At 42.3% G+C, this 20,352-nt stretch overlaps 1 protein-coding gene across 2 annotated transcripts in view; it reads left to right on the top strand.

Annotated features, from left to right (window-relative positions):
* MPDZ (multiple PDZ domain crumbs cell polarity complex component) overlaps positions 1-20,352 on the top strand; it is a 246,070-nt gene that overhangs the window by 221,877 nt on the left and 3,841 nt on the right. For both annotated transcript variants that reach the window (XM_069764966.1, XM_069764959.1), the window contains 3 exons: positions 3,101-3,205; positions 4,597-4,709; positions 10,855-10,978. In XM_069764966.1, coding sequence (XP_069621067.1) covers positions 3,101-3,205; positions 4,597-4,709; positions 10,855-10,978 — 342 coding nt within the window. The remainder of the gene's footprint in view (positions 1-3,100; positions 3,206-4,596; positions 4,710-10,854; positions 10,979-20,352) is intronic.

The following is a 20,352-nucleotide window of genomic DNA, read 5'->3' as shown; positions in this document are numbered from 1 at the left end:
AACTCGCACATCAATATCCGACACTCAAGACCGGAATTTGCGGCTTCATATATTTCTATGCAGCCGCACGCTCTGGTCCCGAGTGCCGGGACTTGATGCGAGAGACTCGCGCGAGTTTCTCGCATTGAACTCGCAAGTGTGACCCCGGCCTAAGATCTGATCTGGCCCAAGGTGGCCTTATAATTTCATAGAAGTCAAGAGATTATCTTGGCCTCGTTCTGTAATAACCCTAGGAATTCAGTAGAAGAAAGATTTCATAATCTCGATGTTAGAAGAAAAGTGATAGAATACATATCTGAGGAAAAGCTAGTCCTTGTTTGTAGCCTTTAAGGGTAACAGAAAGGGGTATAAGGTGTCAGAAAGTGCGGTGCTTGAGTTCCTGATGGCATCAAATCTCACTCCACCAGAGCTGTGACAGCCTCCTGGGCAGAGAAAGCGGAGGTATCTATTGATCAGATTTGTAAGGCCTCAACCTGGTCCTCACCCTCTACTTTCTTTAAGCAATACAGACTAGATCTATCCTCCTCCGTTAACCTAACATTTGGAAGAAGGGTGCTGCAAGCTGTGGCCCTTCCCTAAGATGTTTAATTTCTCCATAAATCTCTCAGGTGTGCTGTCATTAGTGAAGGGAAAACACCAAGGCTACTAGTCTGTTTTTCCAAAACCCATGACAGCACCCGTATATTCCCCCTGTCCTTTCTCACTGTGTTCACTATAGATTTGGGTGAGTTGGTGTTGGTTATCTATATAATTTTCTTGGAGGTCCTCTCGTGCTCTGTAGCCCAACTTATGTGGGGGAGAGATGCCGTCCTTTTATTTCAGTAGGTTTCCTATCCTTGGTTGGTGGATCCCTCTCTCAGGTGTGCTGTCATTGGCACTTTCTTCAGTGCTCAATCAGGGTAACTAGAAGCCTTAAAGGGGTTGTCTCATCCTCCGTAAGAGTGCACCACTCCCCATGCTTCCTGATTGCTGCTTGATTGACTGTTTGGACCAGCAGCATTGTCACGCAGATGGCCTGAACTGTGTGCTCTCCAATGCTGCAAGGCAGCTTTGTTTCTGCAGCATCACTGAAGCTGGCTGGCATGAGGCGATAACTGTTCTCCAGCGATCCCCTGCATTTACAGAGCAGCGCTCACAAGCTGAGATGCTAGGAAGGTGTTTGTAAGCACTGCTTACGATCGGCCACTACTGCTAGCCTGCCACAGTAGCTGGTTACTAGGCAACAAGCAGGAAGCAAAATAAAAAATCCTTCTGTTCTTGAAACGGGAGAGAATTTATAATATTAATTACATTTTTACAAGCACTTTGCAATTTATCCCTTTAATGATCATGAGAATAACGCTTTAAAGGGTTTTTCTGATCAGAGAACACTTAAAGTGAGCGTCTCCGCAAGATAAATAGACATGCTGCGGTCTGGAAAGACACGCCACATGTCCGGTTACGCAGGTGAGCCGGAGACATCCCTGCACGCATAGTGGAGATGGGATTTCATGAAATCCCCTCCACTATGCTGTAACATCTGGCCGCTGCGGGTTTGATGCTGCGGCTGTACGCAGCATCCAAACTGCAGCATTTACTGACCGTGGAAACATACCCTAAAAGTTGAGATCGGAGTGAAATCAAATTTGAAAATCTATGGCAATTTGTGAAAATTCACAACTTTCCCTGATGTTTTCACTGATATTTCTTTTTTCCTCTGCTAAAACCACACTGCAGATATACCATGGATTTGCCATGTTTTGAGTATTGGCTAACAGTTCAGTCGTAGGAAAGGGTAGAGGGCTAATACTGTATTTAGAATTCTCCACTTGGGGTATTCCGTAGCTGCTGGACAGTGCATATGGGTGGACCCATCTACTACATACCTTTAGTTATTATTTAGGTCATGTTCAGATTTGTTGCAGATTTTTTTTTTAAGGATTCCACACTTAAAATTTGCAATAACATATGATCTAAATGTCATTTTCAGAACCAAATTCAGTAGACATTAGTAGACTTTCTGCTTACAGACGTGAGAGATTTCATAAATTGCCATCATGCCAGTCATGCCATGGATTTGCCTTCTTACACACACTGAGCCCTCATTTAAAGTCATGGTGGCTCAGTGGTTAGCATTGCAGCCTTGCAGTAGTTAGCATTGCAGCCTTGCAGGCTGGGGTCCTGGGTTCAAATACCACCAAGGACAACATCTGCAAGGAGTTTGTATGTTCTGCCCGTGCTTGCGTGGGTTTCCTCTGGGTACTCCGGTTTCCTCCCACACTCCAAAGACATACTGATAGGGAATTTAGATTGTGAGCCCCATCGGGGACAGCGATGATAATGTGTGCAACCTGTAAAGCGCTACGGAATATATAAAAATAAAGATTATAGTGACTACTTAAAGGGTCTTCCTACTGGGAACCTCCATCACCAGCTATTTTCATCACATTAGTAGACTGAGTGGACCAGCAATGAACTTGTTGATTGCCACCTCCTTCACTTCTTGCCATGATCCTGCAGCTAAGGGCTTGTGGTCAAGGATCCCTTATTTTAGCCCCATTATCAGCCCCTGCTAATCTCCATTTTTCCAACCATTCAGTGCATAGGTGAAAATGTCTTTGGCCTGAACACTCCTTTATAATGTGCTGTCGTTAATCTAGATTTCAGTATTCCTTTGTAAGTTAAAGGGGTGTCCCAGGAATAACTTCCACCAGGTTAAGACAACAATCTTAGGTATTTCTCACCCTCCCCATGTCCGGCAAAGCACTTTCTAGCTGGTCTTGTTGACAGGCTCCAGTGGTGACGTCAGGAATTCTTCACATGTGACCGCTGCACACCATCATTGAGCTCATCTTCTCTGCCGATTTATGTGAGTTTATTATTTTAACCTAGCAAAAGCCTTTGGGTAGGGGAAAGTTATTCCCAGAGAACCTTGTTGATGCACAACTATAGGAAAAATTACAATTGGGATAAGAGGTGATTCCTTATGTTCATGTCAGTATATTAGTCAGGTGCTCTCATAATAATAAAGTAGATTTTGTTCCTACTGTGATCTGAGACTGTGAGTGACTCTTTGTCTTTCTTTGTAACCTTCTTGTTTTTTTTCTCTTCATACACAAAGGTTGGCGACAGGATTGTTAGTATTTGTGGGACACCGACTGAAGGAATAACTCACTCGCAGGCTGTCAGCCTCTTGAAGAATGCCACAGGCACAATCGAGCTGCAGGTAACACTACTCGGCATTGTTCAGCGCCATTCATGCAGCTCTTCTTAATCCACTGTCAAAATAAGCTCTCCTTCCCCCTGGATTAACAATGCAGCTACATAAACCTTCACGATTTTACATATTGAGAAAGACTAAGCAGATTTCAATAACTTACTTTACAGTTGTAAGGTTAGAAGGGCAGGTTTTTCTCAAAAACAATTGTGCCTATCCAGAGGTAATAGCACAAGGTTACAGGTTCAGAAGCCCCTTGGGCACATTGGCTTTGACAGTATGACACTTAGATGTCTTTCCCAGGCTATGTTCCCCAAGGTGCGGCAGCCATTATAAGATGACAGGTAGTGATCTTTTCCTTGCCTAAGACAGTAGATTTTTGGTAGTTAAGGACAAGGTGAACCTTCCTAAGGAGGACCTGTCACTTGCTAAAAAAATAGAGGTAAATACCTTGTAAAAATCTATGAGCTCACCTTCTTCTTTCACTTCTTTATGATTGGTGCTATGTTACTACATTGAAGAGATATTCACGTTTGTTTCTTTTAGAACACAGTGTGGGAAATTTCTGTTTGTAGTCCAACTGGTCGTTTCTTTGGAGTCTTCTCTTGGGGTATGCGCTTTCTCACCTCCCTCCCAGATGCAGCCATTTACAGCTCAGTATTGTCTGAGACTGATAGCTCTGCAGCTCATCTAGCAGTCTGTGATTGGCCGTGTCTGGGAGGGAGGTGTGAAAGCGCATACCCCAAGAGAAGACTCTGAGGAAACACCCAGTTGGATTGTAAGAAGAGATTTCACATAGTGCACTCCAGAAGAAAGAAATGTGAATATCTGTGCAATGCAGTGACGCAGCACCTAAAGCAAAGCTGCAGAATTGGGATGCACAATGTATTTAACTCAATAGTTTCAGTAACTGACACATCCTTTTTTAATGGGAACCTTCTAGCTTTCAATACTGTACAAATAAGTGCCAGCATGAAATCCTGACAAGGTTTCATTAATCATAGTTTGTAAAATGTGTCCTATTTGTGTATTTGGAGAAAGCGGTCAGTCAAGCCGAACAAGACACAGAGAAGCCAGAGAAAGGAACCCAGGCAAACTCAATACTTGTGTGTATTTACTGGCCTCAGTAGTAGTCTTAGTTTGTATTTTGTTGAGGCACTTGTTTGGCTGCAGCGGTCACATGGTGTACATGCAACGTCATCACTACAGCCAGGTAAAGAGAGACTGATGCAAAGGACAAGACTGGGCACTGAAATACAGGCGATTAAAGGGCTTTGTAACACTTTTTTTGTTATTTTATTACAATTTTAAATTCCGAACAGTCCTAATTAAAGCTATAAAAAAACGAGAAAAAATGTAAACCATAGAAAAGGCAGTAATGTTCATATTTTACCTTTCAGGTTGTGGCTGGGGGTGACGTGAGCGTGGTCACCGGTCAACAACAGGAACATGTGGGCACTGCAGTTAGCTTTTCTGGCCTTGCTTCAAGCAGTATATTGCAGGATGATTTAGGGTAGGTATTATTTCACAAATTTTTGTCCTAAAATCGTCTGATGTAGTGACCTTACATGTTGAACATTTTATACTTTTCTAGTAACTGTTTAGAATTTGTAGATACTTCTTGAAACCTACAGTGTTTCCCTGAAAATAAGACCTACCCCAAAAGTAAGCCCTAGCATGGTTTTCCAAGATTTTTGGAATATGCTTGAAACATAAGACCTACTCCAAAAATAAGGTCTAGTTACAGTCAGGATGGAGGGGGGGGGGTTACTGGTCAATTGCGCAGGGCCTTCCTCTCTCAGGGGCCCCCAGCATTTCTATTCTGAGGTTAAAACTGCTTAAGGACATTTAGTGACATCACAGTGATGTCACCATGATGTCACAAAGAGTCCTTTAATTGCAGGAGCGTAGAGGAGCTAACTAGGAGACAGACTGGTATGCAGGGCAAACTGGGCAATTTCTCAGGGCCCTGCGCTAGCCTTCTTATTTTGAGGTTGACTTCTTAAGGACTTTTGGTGACATCATAGTCATGTTACCATGATGTTATCAAAGGTCCTTTAACTGCTGGAGTCTAGAGGAACTGAAGAGTAGAATGGCTGGCATGTACCTTATGTGTATTTATACATGTGTATGTGCAATGTGTGTAATTATATGTGAATAAATTTGTTCAAGAATAAAGGTAGATTGTTGTTCATGTAAAAGAAATAACACATCCCCTAAAAATAAGCCCCAACCTATCCTTGGGAGCAAAAATTATGACCCTGTCTTATTTTCGGAGAAACACAATACTTTAAGGGATATAGCAGCGTCTTTTTAACATGTAATATCTGATATTTGTAATAAATCATTATTGCTATGTAAAAATGAAATGACCCTTCTAATAATCCAGAAAACCTTATAACAAGATTCCTTTTGAACCAATGGCCTCCAGCTTATTGACTGATAGAAAACCACTAGAATCTTGCTGTTTCACGGGGTTGTCCTGTCAAAACCGATAAGTCTGCAGTCACTCTGTGTGACTGCAGACCTATGAATTCCCCCAGCGCACGTCCTGTGTGCTGCGAGATTCGCTGGTTTCAGACCCAGGAACAGAGGGTATGCATGAGTTATACATACTCCAGGTCGGTGGGCATGGCCTTGCTCCACACACTTGTATGGAGTGAGGCCACCCTCTAGTTGGACACGCCCACTGGCCGGCCGCATCACTAGACGGGTATGGAGCAAGGCCGCGCCCCCTGGCCAGGGTATGTATAACTCCTACTTACCTTCCGTTCCCAGGTCTGAAACCGATGAATCATGGTTTCAGGGGGATTCATAATCTGCAGTCACACAGAGTGACTGCAGACTTATCGGTTTAACTGGACAACCCCTTTAACTTTACATTCTGTTTATATGTTTTAGTTATTCTTGAATCCGAGGTGACCTCCTTGCTTACCTTACTGCCTATATGGCTCAGATTTTTTATGATTTTTTTTTTCACCATCTCTATGTAAAGTTGTACATCACCAAACCATTGTTGATACAAGGTTTAGATAAAGCTGCTTCAGGAATGTGATATGTTCATTATTATAAAGGAAAATCTGATTCCAACTCTGTCAGTTATTTACTATGATAACGTAAGGACCTAAATAAGTAAATTAGTGCAGAACAACAAACAGACCGACACTGCTCAAAAGTACAATGTGCAAACCTGATGAAACCCACTTGTATGGAGCCACTCAGCACAACAGTAAATCATGCACTAGTCCCTATATTTTTTGTTTTTCTAATTTGTCACAATTTGTAATTTAAAAAAATTCGGAAATAGTCACATAAGGGACACAAACAGCGATTGGCCAGATTGATTATAATGGGTCTGATTTCCCATTGGTATTCCTTTTAACGGAAAAAATAGAACTGCGTCCTGTGCTTTTTTTTCTGGTAAAAATTATGGGTCCTGTGATGATGCCTCCTAACGGAGGTACCGAAGAGCTATTAGTAATCATTGTGTTATCATCCCAGACAAGGTACAATAAAAGGTAACACATATACATAGACCACACACACAGTTGGTCACAGCTCACCTTCCTCTCCCCCTGCACAATTGCCTCTGCACATTTCCCAGACCATGCCCAGAATACTCCCTTATAAATGTACGAGAGTCAGGTCCTGTTTATTGCTGTTATACTTTACTGCATGTGACATGGACTATATAACTAAATGGTGTACACAGCAGCTTTGATAAGATATACTGTATATATATATACACTGCTCAAAAAATAAAGGGAACACTCAAATACCACATCCTAGATATCTCTGAATGAAATATTCCAGTTGTAAATTTTTATTCATTGCATAGTGGAATGTGTTCAGAACAATAAAACCTAACAATTATCAATGTAAATCAAAAATGAATATCCCATGGAGGTCTGGATTTGGAATGATACTCAAAATCAAAGTGTAAAATCAAATTACAGGCTGATCCAACTTCAGTGGAAATGCCTCCTGACAAGGAAAAGATGCTCAGTATTGTGTGGGGCCTCCACTTGCCTGTATGACCTCCCTACTGTACAATGCCTGGGCATGCTCCTGATGAGGCGGCGGATGGTCTCCTGAGGGATCTCCTCCCAGACCTGGACTAAAGCATCCGCCAACTCCTGGACAGTCTGGTGCAACGTGACGTTGGTGGATGGAGTGAGACATGATGTCCCAGATGTGCTCAACCAGATTCAGGTCTCGGGAATGGGCGGGCCAGTCCATAGCTTCAATGCCTTCATCTTGCAGGAACTGCTGACACACTTCAACAACATGAGATCTGGCATTGTCCTGCGTTAGGTGGAACCCAGGGCCAACCTCACCAGCATATGGTCTCATAAGGGGTCCGAGGATCTTATTTCGGTACCTAATGGCAGTCAGGCTACCTCTGGCGAGCACATGGAGGGCTGTGCGGCCCTCCAAAGAAATGCCACCTCACACCATTACTGACCCACTGCCAAACCGGTCATGCTGAAGGATGTTGCAGGCAGCAGATCGCTCTCCACGGCGTCTCCAGACTCTGTCACGTCTGTCACATGTGCTCAGTGTGAACCTGCTTTAATCTGTGAAGAGCACATGGCACCAGTGGCGAATTTGCCAATCCTGGTGTTCTGTAGCAAATGCCAAGCATCCTGCACGGTGTTGGGCTGTGAGCACAACCCCCATCTGTGGACGTCGGGCACTCAGACCATCCCCATGGAGTCGGTTTCAGACACATGCACATTTGTGGCCTGCTGGAGGTCCTTTTGCAGGGCTCTGGCAGTGCTCCTCCTGTTCCTCCTTGCACAAAGACTTAGGTAGCGGTCCTGCTGCTGGGTTGTTGCCCTTCTACGGCCCCCTCCACGTCTCCTGGTGTACTGGCCTGTCTCCTGGTAGCGCCTCCAGCCTCTCAACACTACGCTGACAGACACAGCAAACCTTCTTGCCACAGCTCGCATTGATGTGCCATCCTGGATGAGCTGCACTACCTGAGCCACTTGTGTGGGTTGTAGAGTCCATCTCATTGTATCACGAGTGTGAAAGCACAACCAACATTCAAATGTGACCAAAACATCAGCCAGAAAGCATTGGTACTGAGATGTGATCTGTGGTGCCCACCTGCAGAGTCACTCCTTTATTGAGGGTGTCTTAATAATTGCCATTTCCATCTGCTGTCTACTCCATTTGCACAACTGCATGTGAAATTGATTGTCAAACAGTCTTACTTCCTAAGTGGACAGTTTGATTTACTTGGAGTTATATTCTGTTGTTTAAGTGTTTCCTTTATTTCTTTGAGCAGTGTGTGTGTGTGTGTGTGTGTGTATATATACATATATATATATATATATATATATATATATATATATATATATATATATATATATATATACTAGATGGTGGCCCGATTCTAACGCATCGGGTATTCTAGAATATGCATGTCCACGTAGTATATTGCCCAGTTACGTAGTATATTGCCCAGTCACGTAGTATATTGCCCAGCCACGTAGTATATTGCCCAGTTACGTAGTATGTTGCCCAGCCACGTAGTATGTAGTTTATTGCCCAGCCACGTAGTATATTGCCCAGTCACGTAGTATATTGCCCAGTCACGTTGCCCAGCCACGTAGTATATTGCACAGCCCATGTAATATATTGCCCAGCCCACGTAGTATATAGTAATGTGGGCATCATATCCCTGTTAAAAAAAAGAATTAAAATAAAAAATAGTTATATACTCACCTTCCAGAGCCCCCGAATCCAAGCGAAGCGGTTACCGACGCTCCTCCCGCGCGCCGGTCTCAAGAGTGCATTGCGGTCTCGCGAGATGATGACGTAGCGGTCTCGCGAGACCGCTACGTTATTATCTTGCGAGATCGCAGCATGAACCGGTTACTGGAGCGTCACAAGCGGGAAAGGCCTGTTGTGGATCTGAGGGGCCAATGGACGGTGAGTATATAACGATTTTTTATTTTTTTTATTATTTTTAACATTAGATCTTTTTACTATTGATGCCGCATAGGCAGCATCAATAGTAAAACGTTGGTCACACAGGGTTAATAGCAGCGTTAACCGAGTGCGTTACACCGCGGCATAGCGCGGTCGGTTAACGCTGCCATTAACCCTGTGTGAGCGCTGACTGGAGGGGAGTATGGAGGGGGCACTGACTGGGGGGAGGAAGGAGCGGCCATGTTGCCGCCGGACTGTGCCCGTCGCTGATTGGTCGTGGCTGTTTTGCCGCGACCAATCAGAGACTTGGATTTCCATGACAGACAGAGGCCGCAACCAATGAATATCCGTGACAGACAGAAGAACAGACGGAAGTGACCCTTAGACAATTATATAGTAGATATATATATATATATATAGTATATATTTATTTATAGATATGTATAACCTGTACTCCCCAACATTGAAATTGCATCTCCAGGAGGGAAAATTTAAAAACTTATGGAAATCAAAGGATCGATAGAAATGTAAATATTGTGCAAATGATGAAGAAATGGAAACATTTTCAAAACCTCTCAATTTATTGAGTATCGAGTATATGCTTCATGCGCAGAAAAACACTTAAAGGGATCCTGTCAGGTCCTCCAATCTCCAGCTATCATTACATCTAAAATAAAAGCAGGACTCGTTTCTGAACAGGATAGATGTACATCGCCGTCTTCCTAAGCCCCAGGAGCGATTTTAATACATCACAGCGCCAGGGCACATGTTGATCATTGTATTGTCAGCAGTCTGCATGACGTGCTATTATGGCATGCAGTGTTTCTGGACTTGTCTTCCTTCGAGTATATCTGGGATGCCATTGGTCAGCAATGGCAGCTGGCAGCAGTGGATCTTGATGATTTGTGTGCCTAAGTGCCTTAAGCGATTTAGAACATTGCTCAGACAACCATTAATAACCTCACTGATTGCACGTCAAGGCGTGTAAGTGTGTATATTTCTCTGCATAGGCCTCATCTACAATAAATCAAGATTTGTTTTCAAAAGTTTGTTTCAATTTTATATTATTTGCATATTGTTAACGTGTCTATTGTTCTTGTGATTTCTAGAATTCTAAGATTTTTCCTTCTTGATGTTGCAATTTCAATGTTGGAGTATATACGGATTGTCTTAATTGCATAGCCCTTTTAAGACATTATAAAAAAAAAATGTTGAAAAACTAAAGTATTTAAAGAGGATCTGTCATGCTGAAAATGGTTTGTGGTCTGCAGGTGTGATGTTATAGAGCAGGAGGAGCTGATCAGACTGAAACACTTTTTTGTGGAAAAACTTTCAGTATAACTTGTTGTTCGTTGAAATTCCCGGTGTTTGAGTCCAGTAGGTGGTCCTACCCAGTGATTGACAGTATTTCCTGTTTGACTGCATGCAGAGATGATTGTCAGTCAATGAGTAGGACCACCCACTGGACTCATGTGCTTACAAACAGCAGGGACTTCAATAAAAAAAAAACTATTTTTCAACAAACCTAGATGTCCTGCTGTTCACCTTCCTCTCTAAACCATACTGCCAACAGATCGGACTGCATATGCAACATGACTGATTCCTTTTAACTTCTTCATTGCGGATTTCCTATATAAATGTTATCTGTACATCCTGTACATGGATAGGATATGTGTTGACCCTAAATGTTCTAATTCCGGTTTGTTTATTCATTTTAGACCGCCTCAATACAAAACAATTATTCTTGACAGAGGACCAGATGGCCTTGGCTTTAGTATTGTTGGAGGTTATGGGAGTCCACATGGTGATCTCCCCATCTATGTGAAGACGGTTTTTAGCAAGGTAAACAGAAAACTATTCACATTAGCATCATGGTTTTTATATCTGATTTGTGAACAAATCTGTAACCTGAGATAAAACTGCTAGAGATGGTATAAGTGAATAATAATCATTTAAAAAAACCTGAATATCAAATATGGATATTAGGGCTACACGGTGGTTAAAGGGAACTTGACAGCCGATACGTGCTGCCCGATCCAAGGGCAGAATGTATCCGATGCCAGCTGAATGATCTGCGGCGTTTCAGATAAAAACGGTATAAGGGTATGTGCACACGTTGCTGATTTTGCTGCGGATGCGCAGCGGTTTTGACGCTGCGGATTTTCAGCAGTTTTCCATGCGGTGTACAGTACCATGTAAACCTATGGAAAACAAAATCTACAGTGCACATGCTGCGGAGAAAAATGCGCGGAAACGCTGCGTTGTTTATTCCGCAGCATGTTCATTCTTTGTGCGGATTCCGCAGCGGTTTACACCTGCTCCATTATAGGATTCCACAGGTATAAAACTGCAGGTGGAATCCGCACAAAAACCGCATAAAATCCGCGGTAATTCTGCAGTAAATCCGCAGGTAAAACAGGTGCGGAAAAATCCGCAGAGATTCCAACTACGTGTGCACATACCCTAAAAGCCGCTGATGTCTGAGCCACAAGGGAGACTACTTGGATAGGCGGATCCACGCTGTCAGCTTCCCGCCCGATTAACAGGTCTTCCCTGTGTAGGGAGAGACCTGTCCCTTCAGGCTAGTGGGCAGGGAGAAGCTGCCGGTGATCCACCTGTTCGACTAGTCTCCCCTGCAACTACAAAACTGTGTTTTCTCTGGAAAGCCGCAGCGCTTCAGAGTTGAACTTATAAGGCTGAAATCATGAAGCAAGTGCCTGATACATGTTGCCTGTGGATCGGGCAGTATGTATCAGCTGTTTAGATTCTCTTTGGCCAATATCCATAGAAGGCTAATACACAGGTTAAGCACACAGTTGTACTTTAGTCATAATTTGTGGAGATATGTGACAACAGGCTTGTGCACAAACTAGCCTAGAAGTGATAATTATCCAATATAAAATGGCTGATCTTGAGATAATCTCTTGGAACACTGGAGGACTCTGTAGCACGAGGAAACCTAGTATGGTATTTCCTATCTGTGTGCCTACAAGTCCGCGTAATTTAACTTCTGGAGACGCATTTAATATCTGATTCAATTTAAAGGGTCTGTAATCCATGGTACAGTGGGATAAACATGCTATGCACACCTCATATTCTAGAGGTGTATCACTTTTGGTGCAAATGTCAATTTGATGGGCCGCAACTCAAGTATTGTGTGATCCAGAAGGGCATTATGTCTTTGTTCACTCCTTCATTAATTACATTTCATATTTAATTCTTGCTATACATCTCTCCTCACCCTCAGCTTCTTTAGATGTTCTTCATCAGGTGCTATTTTTTATAGCACAATACCCTAATGCTAAATTAGTATGCCCTGGAGACTTCAGGATGATCTTTGAAATGTGTTAGATTGGCTTCAGACCCCAGGTTGTGAGTTGGGAAACTCTTGGTACAACTTATTTCATATGTTTTTCCCCAGAAATAGGGTGTTTAGATATATGGTACCAACGTCATCTGATGACTAAGGAGTGTTCATGTTTCCATCTACAATGAGATGCATGTTTCGTTTGCTTTTGGGAACTCCTCCATATCAGATGATTTACATTATGGCCAAATGGGTATTTCGGATCACTTAGCATTAATCATTGAAATAACACATGCAAGGCCCTCTCCAGTTACAAATATTGCTTTTAGCTAAGGGAACAAGATCACATCCATGACCAATTGGAAACCTTCTTACAAGATCATGATGCTTTGTTCGATAAACTAGCAATGTGCTTAAGGCGTTTTTTAAGGGGATGTTTTAAATCTACTCTATCTTTTCTATTCTTTTCATAGAACTAGAATTACATTAGCTTTTTTTTAAAAAAAAAGATCTCGTGATAGTGTGTTTGGAGCCCTAAAGACACATTATAGCAGGCTTCTTTGTGAGTTGGCAAAAAATACTTATTTCCTCTCCATGAGAAAGCCAAGAGACATCTATTCTTCACAAAACAGACACAATTTGAGCTAGGAAACCAAATTACCAAGTTCCTTGACCACATAATTAAACAAGAACAGGCCTCTCCAGGTATTCAAAGTTTTTATTCAGCATATGGGATTGATTTTTGGTTTCAACTGATGTAGTTCAGAAAATTGTGCAGGCATGTGCAAAATTCATCTACACTGATTGGATAAGGAGCTTTTGTATTGATTTCCCTTAGCTCTCTTTTAAGGCTCAAAAAGCCTGGATAAATAGTTAACCCAGGATGAGGTATCAGAAGCAATAACGGCTATGGCCATTTGTAAGGCCCCAGGAGTGGATTACATTCTGTTTAGAGGTTTCTAAGAAATATATTGACCAACTCAGTCCGTCCATCCCTATATAACCATACTGTTGCATCATATAGGGATGAAGGGGCTTGTACAGTTGTGGCCAAAAGTATTGACACCCCTGCAATTCTGTCAGATAATACTCAGTTTCTTCCTGAAAATGAGTGCAAACACAAATTCTTTGTTATTATTATCTTCATTTTATTTGTCTTAAATGAAAAAACACAAAAAGATTTATCCTGAAGCCAAATTGTATATTATTCCACACCAAACATAAAAAAGGGGGTGGAAAAAAGTATTGGCACTGTTCGAAAAATCATGTGATGCTTCTCTAATTTGTGTAATTAACAGCACCTGTAACTTACCTGTGGCACCTAACAGGTGTTGGCAATAACTAATCCATGTCAACTAGCTGCAAGTGTGATTTAAAGTTGACTCAACCTGTGTCCTTGTGTTTACCACATTGAGCATGGAGAAAAGAAAGAAGACCAAAGAACTGTCTGAGGACTTGAGAAACCAAATTGTGAGGAAGCATGAGCAATCTCAAGGCTACAAGTCCATCTCCAAAGACCTCAATGTTCCTGTGTCTACCGTGCGCAGTGTCATCAAGAAGTTTAAAGCCCATGGCACTGTGGCTAACCTCCCTAGATGTGGACGGAAAAGAAAAATTGACAAGAGATTTCAACGCAAGATTGTGCGGATGTTGGATAAAGAACCTCGACTAAGATCCAAACATGTTCAAGCTGCCCTGCAGTCCGAGGGTACGACAGTGTCAACCCGTGCTATCCGTCGGCATCTGAATGAAAAGGGACTGTATGGTAGACCCAGAAAGACCCCACTTCTTACCCCGAGACATAAAAAAGCCAGGCTGGAGTTTGCCAAAACTTACCTGAAAAAGCCTAAAACGTTTTGGAAGAATGTTCTCTGGTCAGATTAGACAAAAGTAGAGCTTTTTGTGCAAAGGCATCAACATAGAGTTTACAGGAGAAAAAAAGAGACATTCAAAGAAATGAACACGGTCCCTACAGTCAAACATGGCGGAGGTTCCCTGATGTTTTGGGGTTGCTTTGCTGCCTCTGGCACTGGACTGCTTGACCGTGTGCATGGCATTATGAAGTCTGAAGACTACCAACAAATTTTGCAGCATAATGTAGGGCCCAGTTTGAGAAAGCTGGGTCTCCCTCAGAGGTCATGGGTCTTCCAGCAGGACAATGACCCAAAACACACTTCAGAAAGCACTAGAAAATGGTTTGAGAGAAAGCACTGGAGACTTCTAAGGTGGCCAGCAATGAGTCCAGACCTGAATCCCAAATAACCACCTGTGGAGAGATCTAAAAATGGCAGTTTGGAGAAGGCACCCTTCAGGGACCTGGAGCAGTTTGCCAAAGAAGAATGGTCTAAAATTCCAGCAAGAAACTCATTGATGGTTACCGGAAGCGGTTGGTCGCAGTTATTTTGGCTAAAGGTTGTGCAACCAAGTATTAGGCTGAGGGTGCCAATACTTTTGTCTGGCCCATTTTTGGAGTTTTGTATGAAATGATCAATGTTTTGCTTTTTGCTTCATTCTCTTTTGTGTTTTTTCATTTAAGACAAATTAAATGAAGATAATAATACCAAAGAATTTGTGATTGCAGTCATTTTCAATCCACCTGTCCCCCCGCTATTCCCCGGCCTCTCCCCTCTGTCAATCCCTTCACTGGCTCCTCATTACCCAGAGACTCCAGTACAAAACCCTAACCATCACGTACAAAGCCATTAACAACCTGTCTCCTCCATATATCTGTGACCTCGTCTCCCGGTACTTACCTACACACAACCCCTGATCCTCACAAGATCTCCTTCTCTACTCCCCTCTTACCTCCTCTTCCCACAATCGTATACAAGATTTCTCTCGCGTATCACTCCTACTCTGGAACCCTCTACCACAACACATCAGACTCTCGCCTACCATTGAAACCTTCAAAAAGAGCCTGAAGACCCACCTCTTCCGACAAGTCTACAACCTGCAGTAACCACCGATCGACCAAACCGCTGCATGACCAGCTCTATCCTCACCTACTGTATTCTCACCCATCCCTTGTAGATTGTGAGCCTTTGCGGGCAGGGTCCTCTCCTCCTGTACCAGTTATGACTTGTATTGTTTAAGATTATTGTACTTGTTTTTATTATGTATACCCCTCCTCACATGTAAAGCGCCATGGAATAAATGGCGCTATAACAATAAATAATAATTTTCAGGAAGAAACTGAGTATTATCTGACAGAATTGCAAGGGTGTCAATACTTTTGGCCACAACTGTATAATATCATTTGCGGAATATAATTTCTAATATCATTTGCGGAATATAATTTCTCTCAGCCCCCACTGTATACAGCAACATCCTGCAATATATCACACCTTTCAGCCCCGTCTGTACATAGCCCCACACTACACTCTATGCTCTCAGCCCCTCTATTCAGAGCCCTATCCTGCAGTATCTTACTCCTCTCAGCCCCCTCTGTTCACAGCCTCACCCTGAAGTAAATTACACCTCTCAGCTCCGTCTGTACATAGCCCCACACTACACTGTCTCTCTTCTCATCCCCTCTATTCACAGCCCTATCCTGCAGTATCTTACTCCTCTCAGCCCCCTCTGTACTCAGCCATATTTTGCAGTATATCACTCCTCTCTATATACAGAGCTATGCTGGCAGGAAGCCAGCTGATAGACTGTAATGCGCATGATCACCAGGAGCGCTGGAACTACAGCCGGACAGAGAAGGTAATTTGAGCTAGGGGGGGCATCCTTTTTGGGCAGAGGGGATATGTGCAAGATGGGGAAGATTTAAAAGATTTAAAAAGTGATATTGCACAAATTAATAAAAGTATCAGTATGTTGTGATACCCATCATACATATCCTCCATCCCATAGACCCATGCCCATATACCCATCACACATCCTCCATCCCAGCCACGGCAACCATTCTGACATCATCATCGCCATGGCAACTTATGACATTGTCACCATGACAACCATTATGACTTAACCGTCACCATTACAACCTATTATGACATCATCGTCACCATTGCATCCTATTATGACATCATTGTCGCCATGGCAACCATTATGACATCATTGTCACCATGACAACCATTATGACTTAACCGTCACCATTACAACCTATTATGACATCATCGTCACCATTGCATCCTATTATGACATCATTGTCGCCATGGCAACCATTATGACATCATTGTCACCATGACAACCATTATGACTTAACCGTCACCATTACAACCTATTATGACATCACCATCACCATTGCAACCTATTATGACATCATTGTTGCCATGGCAACCATTATGACATCATCTTCGCCATGGCTACCTTTATATCATCGTCGATACACACACACATACACACTCATTTTTATATATATATAGATGAATCCTAGAGCTAATATTTATAACTACAACATGCAGTCACCATTAAATTCTCTCACATGTAGACAGAAAGTGTTATCATACCTTTTGATAAGGGTATTTAAAACCCAACATCCCACAGGTATATTGTTCGTCTGCACAAACTGACTGGCGGCATTAAATGACCGCTGATCAATAAATTTTTACCAATCGTCTGTCGTTTAGTAGCCTGTTTACAAAGGCAGACTGCGTTTAACAGTGCACTGAACGATCTGAATAGTTAACTGTTCATGGGCTGCCATTGTTCTTTGCAGCATGAGTCCTTTTTACACAGGACGATGCGCTGCCGAAAATTATGTTAATTTGTGCAAAATCTAATGTATATGGGGGGTTCATCACTAGTCTCCCTGGCAGCAAATAGTAAAATATCAGCACAGAATTTGTAACCCAATTTCTGCTGAGTGCGGTAATACCCTATATACAGTTGTGCTCAAAAGTTTACATACCCCGGCAGAATTTTTTATTTATTCGCCTTTTTTCAGAGAATATGAATGATAACACCAGACCTTTTTCTCCACTCATGGTTAGTGGTTGGGTGAAGCCATTTATTGTGAAACTACTGTGTTTTCTCTTTTTAAATCATAATAACAAACCAAAACATTCAAATGACCCTGATTAAAAGTTTACATACCCGATTTCTTAATACCGTGTATTGCCCCCTCTAACATCAATGACAGCTTGAAGTCTTTTGTGATGTTTGTGGATGAGGTTCTTCATTTTCTCAGATGGCAAAGCTGCCCACTCTTCTTGGCAAAAAGCCTCCAATTCCTGTGAATTCCTGGGCTGTCTAGCATGAATTACGAGCTTGAGATCTCCCCAGAGTGGCTCAATGATATTGATGTCAGGAGACTGAGATGACCACTCCAGAAGCTTCACTTTGTTCTGCTCTAGCCAATGACAGGTCGACTTGGCCTTGTGTTTTGGATCGTTGTCATGTTGGAATGTCGAAGCACGGCCCATGCATAGCTTCTGGGCTGATGATTGCAAATTTGCCTCTAGTATTTGCTGGTAACATGCTGCATTCATCTTTCCTTCAACTGTGACCAAGTTTCCTGTGCCTTTGTAGCTCACACATCCCCAAAACATCAGCGATCCACCTCTGTGCTTTACAGTAGGAATGTTGTTCCTTTCATCATAGGCCTCGTTGACCTCTCTCCAAATGTATTGTTTATGGTTGTGGCCAAAAAGTTCAATTTTGGTCTCATCACTCCAAATTACCTTGTTCCAGAAGTTTTGAAGCTTGTCTCTGTTCTGTTTTGCGTATTGTAGGCAAAACTTTGTGGCATTGGCTCAATAATGGCTTTCTTCTGGTGACTCGACTATGCAGCCCATTTTTCTTCAAGTGCCTCCTTATTGTGCTTCTTGAAACAGCCACACCGCTAGTTTTCAGAGAGACCTGTATTTCAGCTGATGTTATTTGTGGGTTTTTCTTTGCATCCCGAACAATTTTCCTGGCAGTTGTTGACGACATTTTTGTTGGTCTACCTGACCATGGTTTTGTTTTTAAAGAGCCCCCGATTTTCCATTTGTTAATCACAGTTTGAAAGCTGCTGACTGGCATTATCAATTCCTTGGATATCTTCTTGTATCCCTTTCCTGTTTGATACAGTTCAACTTCCTTTTCCTGTAGATCCATTGATAATTCTTTTGCTTTCCCCACGACTCACAGTCCAGAAACAACAGTGGCTGGATGAAAGATGCAAGAGTCTGTCTGGATCCCAGAAACTCACTCAGCTTTTATGCACACAAACTGATTACAAGCAAACAGATCACAGGTGAAGATGTTACCCTTAGTAGCCATTCAAACCCATTTGTGTCAAATTCTGTGAATGTTATTAGGCCAAAATCACCAGGGTATGTGAACTTTGATCAATGTCATTTGGATGTTTTGGGTTGTCATTATGATTTATAAAGAGAAAACACAGTAGTGACAATAACTGGCTTCACCCAAGCACTAACCATGAGTGCAGAAAAAGGTTTGATGTGATCATTCATATTCTCTGAAAAAGGGCCAAGAAAGCTAAAATTCTGCCGGGGTATGTAAACTTTTGAGCACAGTTGTATGGTCTTACTATACTGGTCATTTAAAAAATAGAAGCTACATTTGTCTTTCGGAGTCCAAATTTTGGTGGATTGGTTTTCATTTACCATATTGCATTTTCAGAAACCCCTGACCCCCAAGAGGTGACCCCATTTTGGAAACTATACCTCTCAACAATCCATTTAGGTGTAGTCATGAATATTAGTGATGATCGAATATACTCGTTTCTCGAGCATGCTCAGGGGTCCTCCGAGTATTTTTTAGTGCTTGGAGATTTAGTTTTTTTTGCCGCAGCTGAATGATTTACATCTGTTAGCCAGCATAAGTACATGTGGGGGATGCCTAGTTGCTAGAGAATCCCCACATGTACTTATGCTGGCTAACAGATGTAAATCATTCAGCTGCGGCAAGAAAAATGAAATCTCTGAGCACTAAAAAATACTCGGAGGACCCCTGACCTCGAGTAACGAGTATATTCGCTCATCACTAATGAATATTTCTACCTCACAGGTGTTTCAAAGATTTTTTTGGCCTGTGAAAATGTAAAAGTATGTGTTTTTCCATAATATATAGATTTAGCTCAAAACGTTTCATTTATACAAGAGGCAATAAGAGAAAATGTACCTGATTTATTACTCCATCTCCCCCTAGTACCACACTTCCCTTTATGTGGTCATACACTACTGTTTAGGCCGGTTTCACACGTCAGTGGCTCCGGTACGTGAGGTGACAGTTTCTTCACGTACCGGAGCCACTGACACACGTAGACACATTAAAATCAATGCATCTGTGCAGATGTCATTGATTTTTTGCGGACCGTGTCTCCGTGTTTGGCATGTCAGTGTTCGTGGGAGCGCACGGACCCATTAAAGTCAATGGGTCCGTGTAAAACACGTACCGCACACGGACGTTGTCCGTGTGCAGTCCGTGTGCCGTGCAGGAGACAGCGCTACATTAAGCGCTGTCCCCTCCACTGGTGCTGAAGCCGCCATTCATATCTTCCCTGCAGCAGCGTTTGCTGTAGAGAAGATATGAATAATTGTGTGTAAAATCAAGATCCACACAATATGTGTTGTTATATTACATCTGCAAAGCCCTGAAGACATTACTACAAAGGATGCCCCCCAGAAATTACCCTTTTTTTTGGAAACTACCGATCACAGCATTTATCAAGGGTTATAGTTACCAATTTGACCTAGGGGTTATCTTCACGGAATTAGTATCAACAGCAGATGGCAAAAGTTGAAAATTGCAATATTTTTTTCTCAATAAGGGTTTCCTTTTTTTCTAAGTTGACTCTGTGGTATAAGTAACATAATAACATGTGTGTAATAGTGTGTGTAGTATGAGGAGATTGAAAAATTGATATGGTTTCATTTTTGGTTTTCTTTGTTTGCACTATAAAAATACTATAATATTTTTCTGTCACCATATGCTCGGAGACAGAACCTTTTTGGTT

This window comes from Ranitomeya imitator, chromosome 1 (assembly GCF_032444005.1).
Source record: "Ranitomeya imitator isolate aRanImi1 chromosome 1, aRanImi1.pri, whole genome shotgun sequence".
Taxonomy (NCBI): Eukaryota; Metazoa; Chordata; class Amphibia; order Anura; family Dendrobatidae; genus Ranitomeya; species Ranitomeya imitator.
Note: the sequence above shows the minus strand (reverse complement) of the source record. Positions and strands in the feature narration are given on the sequence as shown.